The 5,586-nt window shown below is 38.5% G+C and overlaps 1 protein-coding gene across 1 annotated transcript; it reads left to right on the forward strand.

Annotated features, from left to right (window-relative positions):
* The first annotated feature begins 1,442 nt into the window (after positions 1-1,442).
* On the forward strand, positions 1,443-2,390 carry LOC141547570 (olfactory receptor 14I1-like). The gene has a single exon (XM_074275956.1). It carries the CDS (start codon positions 1,443-1,445, stop codon positions 2,388-2,390), a length of 948 nt encoding a protein of 315 aa, XP_074132057.1.
* The last annotated feature ends 3,196 nt before the right edge of the window (positions 2,391-5,586 follow it).

Below are 5,586 nucleotides of genomic sequence, written 5' to 3' on the forward strand. Positions count from 1 at the left end.
AATTACTTACTTGTAAACTCAGAATCAGAGATTTTGTAATCCCTGGAAAGTGCATAAAAGAGTGGTCCCCAAAGATGAGTTTAGCAAAGAAAATAAATAAAGATAGGAAGAATATTTTGGAAGTGATGACATTTCCACTCAATTCTTTTTAATTTAAGCCTATAACATAAATCTTTTTTTCCTTTTTTAAAATTAATTTTATAATTATAAAATTTTTTTGACAGTATATATGCATGAGTATTTTTTTTATAACATTATCCCTTGTATTCATTTTTCCAAATTTTCCCCTCCCTCCCTCTACTTCCTCCCCTAGATATAACATAAATCTTAAACTACATATATATTGGTAATTTGAATATGGGATAGAGTAATTGAGTGGTTGGTAGCATTGTAAAGAATATTAGACCTGAAGTCAGAAAGACTCAATTTCATGATTTCAAATCTGACCTCAGACACTTAATTGGAAATGTCATGGAAGGCAAGTCACTCTTGTGTGCCTCAATTCTAATCTGTAGAATAAGTTGGAGAAGTAAATGGTAAACCAATCTAGTATCTTTGCTCAGAAAACCCCCAGTGGGGTCATGGAGAGTCCGAATTGAAAAAGTGATTTACCATCAACAGAGTATGCACTGTTGCTAGTATTATAGATATTGGCATTTTTTAAAATAAGAGAGACACTGCATTTAGAATCAGAATAATCAGTGAAGATCTAACTTTATTATTAATAGTCTTTGTTACTTCATACAAAACATTGAATCAATATGAGCCCTTATTTACTATCCTAAGATTTAATATCCTCAGTAATATTAGCTTAAATTGTATAATACCTGAATGCTTTCAAATGCCTTCCTGAATATAACTTATGAAACATGTAATAAAAGTATAAATCTTTCCCTCATCCTAATCTTTCATTTTCTCTCTATGAGATTTATAGATAGATACATATAGGGATAAATATGTATATATATACACACATACATATATGTATACATACATATATACTAATGGATATATACAAATATATTTATTTATTCATATACATATGTATATATTTATATATGTATACATACATATGTGATCATAAACATGTGTGTGTCTATTTATGTGTGCACATGCTGACATGCATGAAATCCATTTCCACCTTTAATGGTGACAGCCTTCTTTATTATCTTTGTAGTAGTATCATTCACATTCCTAATGTTCATCATGTATAACTTCTTCTGGATATTCTACAGGATCAAGTATTTAAAACTCTGTTGCAGAACTTTGGGATGCAGCTCTGTCTTCAGCTCATTTTGGCCTAAAATATAGTTTAATTTTGCTTTTGTTCAGGCTTAAGCTTCTATCTAAATAAGTATTTTAATTCTTTCTCATTTTCAACACATTTTTACTGCTACTCATTGGGTTATTTGTTTTCAGTTAAATTACAGCACTGCAGCAGGATGGGCAACTTGTCAATCATCACAGAATTCCTCCTCATGGAGTTTTCCAGCACACGTGACCTGCAGGTCTTACATGCTGTGCTGTTCCTGCTGATTTACCTGGCAGCCCTTCTGGGGAACCTTCTCACCTGTGCTGCAATTATCACTGACCCACACCTTCACTGTCCTATGTATTTTTTCCTGAGTAACTTATCCCTTGTAGATATTGGGACCATCTCTGTCACACTTCCTAAATTCATTGTGAATTCCTTGAGTGGTGTTCAGTCCCTGTCCCTCCTGGGATGTGCTGCCCAGATCTTCTTCTTTCTCTTTTTTGGAACAACAGAGTTTGCTTTGCTTGTGGCCATGTCCTATGACCGCTTTGTGGCCATCTGCCAGCCCCTCCACTATGGCATCATCATGACTCCAGCACGTTGTCTCTGGGCAGCAGCTGGCTCATGGCTCAGTGGGCTTCTTTATTCAGCCGTACACACAGGAAACATGTTCCGGCTGCCCTTCTCAGGATCCAATGTGATCCACCAGTTTTTCTGTGACATCCCTCATGTCTTGAAAGTCTCGACCTCGGATGTGTTTAATACTGAGTTTATATTAATTGTAGTAAGCTTGTGCTGTTTGTTATGCTGCTTTGCCTTTTTAATCACAACCTATGCTCGCATTTTCTCCAGTGTGCTCAAGATTCCTTCTGTGGAAGGACGCTACAAGGCCATTTCCACATGCTCCCCTCAGTTGATAATCCTCATGTTATTTCTCATTTCTATAATGCTTGCTGTCCTCAGGGACACATCAGACACATCACCTATCCAAAACCTTTTAGTTGCAATGGCTTATACCACACTGCCTCCCCTGCTGAACCCTCTTATCTATAGCCTGAGGAACCAGAAGGTCACAGCTGCCATGGGCAAGATGATCAAGAGGATAGTTTTCCCCCCAATTTTTGGAAAGTATTAAGAAGTGGAAGAATGTGCATTGGTGCTGTAAAATGTGCAAGGTGATACATTAGGTCATGTAGAAATGACACCAAAAATCATATCAATGAGGAAATAACTCTTTAGGTAAAATATTACATTGGGTAGAATGAATTGGTATTATTTTAGTGTAACTTTGAACCACTCTGTAACTGGTCATTTTCTGTAGTGGAATATTTATGATTCTAGCCCATGTCTTTGGGCAACTGTGTCCTCAGAGGAATGGATGAAACACTCATTGATCCCATGAGGGAACAGTAGATTAGCTTAACTAAAAGCAGCCATCAGGATGATTGTGTTGTTTCTACTCTTGATATGAATCTTGTCTTATCACTTCCATTTCATGTTTTTGTTTCTCTTTATCTTTAGGATGATAATGATCTTTTTTTTCTTTGCATGTTAAAAATATATTCCTCATTCCAAGTATGTAACGAGCTGTCGTCTCTAGAAGCTGCTGGATCGCTCTCTGGGAAGAGATCTGCTGTGTCCTTTACTCAAATCTCTCCGACAGATTCTTCTTCCTGTAACGAACCGTTGTCTCCAGGCAGTTGCTGTTAACTCTTGTCCAAAGAAGTGACTTCCCTTCCTGCAGAGAGCCCCGTCAAGCCTGATGCAATTCAGAGTCTTCCTTCTTGAATCCTGGCTCTGAATCTCCTCCAGCTCTTATCCTTCTCCAGGCCGATCTGCTCTCTGCGCCCAGTGCTGTCTCTTTTTATCCTCCCAGAGAATGGGCGTGGGATAATGCAAGGGCTTCTGGGAAGAACCACCCCAGCCAATGAGCTTGCCCCCTCTATCAAGTCAACCTGAGTTCTCACCTTGTAATTGTCCAGAAAACCTGAATTCTCACCTTGTCACCATCCAGACAACCTCAGTTCTCACCTAGTAATCCCAACATCTCCCCCTTTCTTTTGATTTAGAACATAGGACAGTCATGACCTTGAAACATAAATCCATCAATATGGGAAGTATTACAGATAATTACATAAATTACATAAGCACATAGTAACATAGTAACATAACACATGCTAGAAGTATATAACATAATCATAATCATAAATTGAAAATTTATAAATGTCCATAAGTCCATTGTCCATTAGTCTCATCTTGTGTGAGGAAGTCCAATGATTCCTGCTGGTTTTTTAAAGTTCTTTAACAGTCTTCTTATTATCCATGCTCTTTCAGTGTCAGATGTTTCTTAGATCTTCTCCTTTATTTTGAGGTCTTTCTCTTTTTCTGTCTCTCTCTGATGGATAAGGCGAATATGACTCGTTGGCACCCATCTGATTCCTTCTCCTGCTGAAGAAATACAAGCAAACCCTCTCTCCCAGGCAGTTAACCTATCTAATTTCCTTCTATTTACCACTTTCTAAATCTCTTCTCATCATCTGACAATTACATTGGAGTTGTTTGCACTGGGCACAGCCCTGTTGGTTTAAAAGGCCTGTATTCTCCCCAAGTGTAATCCATTTTTGCAATCTGATTGCCTTTTGACTGACTTATCAGGTAATCCCTTTCTGCCATGTGATTGCTTCTCTGCTGATTGATTAAATCAGAGTCCTGGCCTTCTAAAGGTTCTTTGGGTGTAACATCAGCTGCCATCATGCCCCAAGTCTTTTTTGCCTGGGGCCCTGGACCTGGGCCCCTCATCCCATTTCCCTGAATTATTCTACACTCTGATGCCCAATGGAGTCCTCTGTTGCATTTTGGACATGGGGTTTTAGGTCTTCTCTCACCCTGTCTTCTCACTGTATCTCCATACCTACACTGAGCTCTTAGATGTCCAATTTTTCCACATTGAAAACATCTCCGAGTTTCTCTAGAAGGCCCTTGCCAGGAGGGACCCTGTCTTTCCACATTCATCATTGTCCGGGTGTAAAAAGCATTTGTTCCCACTGTAGCACAGCGTCTTATGATCTCCTCTAAAGGAGCATCTTTGTCTAATCCCCATATAATTCTTTTGCAAATCTCATTGGCATTTTCCTTAGCCAGATGTCTGGTCATTATTTCTGTAGCTGAATTTTCTCCAATAGTTCTTTTGACAGCAGTTTGCAAACGTCCCACAAAATCTGCAAAAGGTTCATTGGGACCTTGCTGTATTTTAGTGAAAGCCTCTCCACGATCTTTCTGTCCAGGAAGGACACCCCAAGCTTTTATTGCAGCCTTAGCAATTTGTTCATATATTGTCATGGTATAATTAATCTGTTCCGAATTCTCTCCATATTGACCTTCACCAGCTAAGTGCTCAAAAGTGAATTGTGTGTTAACTCCTATTTCCAAATTGCATCTGACTTGAATTTTACATAATTCATGAAATTCCGCAAGCCATAATAAATTTTCTCCAGGCTCCAGACATGTCCTTGCTATGGATTTCCAATCATTCGGGGTTAGGACTTCATAAGACAAACCATCTAGTAACATTTTGACATAAGCTGATGTAGCCCCATAAAGGGTACAACCTTTTTTCAAATCCTTAATTGTATTCAAATCTAAAGGTGCATATCTTCTCCTTTTTTTACCTACAGAGTCAGTATTTTCAATCACAGGATATGCATGTATAAAATCACTTATATCCTGTCCTTCTCTCTTAGCTTTAACCAATGCTTTTTCTAATCTTGTCATAGGCTTAGGCTTCTTCACAGGCAATTCTGTTTGTGTTTCTGCCTCTTCCCCTCTTTCTTCCTCCATCTCTGAAGGTGGGGTTGATGTGGGCCTGTCAATAATCTGTTCTCTAGGCAGGGTTGAAGCTTCTTCAAGAGAATCATACCATAATTCCTCATTTAAATCCTCTTGCTCTAGGGAAAGATCTTGATCTTTCCTTTTTTCCTCACACTTCCTCCTCTGTTCATTTTTAGAACTTTTCCTTCTCCTACAACTTGCTTGATAGTTTAAGGCTAATTGAACTATGTTGTAGATATAAAATACTTCTGCAGAAATTGAACGAGGCCCATTTTTTGCTTGAAATTCTTTCATTTCATATCCCACTAGCTTCCATTTATCTACATCTATTTTTTCTTCCTCTAAGAACCAAGGGGATGTGCGTCTTAATGCAGCCAAGAGTTTAGCAATCTGTACCCAGGTTACAAGTAAACTCTGCTCCTCAATTATGTTGATTATACTCTCTATAGTACCACTCCTGAATGGAGCTGAGGTTGCGTCTGGGGCTGAGGTTGAGTCGGCTG

Source organism: Sminthopsis crassicaudata, chromosome 6 (genome assembly GCF_048593235.1).
Source record: "Sminthopsis crassicaudata isolate SCR6 chromosome 6, ASM4859323v1, whole genome shotgun sequence".
In the NCBI taxonomy this organism is placed as follows: domain Eukaryota; kingdom Metazoa; phylum Chordata; class Mammalia; order Dasyuromorphia; family Dasyuridae; genus Sminthopsis; species Sminthopsis crassicaudata.

Coding starts and splice junctions, on each gene's coding strand:
- LOC141547570 (XM_074275956.1), top strand. CDS start 1,443: ATGGGCAACTTGTCAATCATCACAGAATTCCTCCTCATGGAGTTTTCC.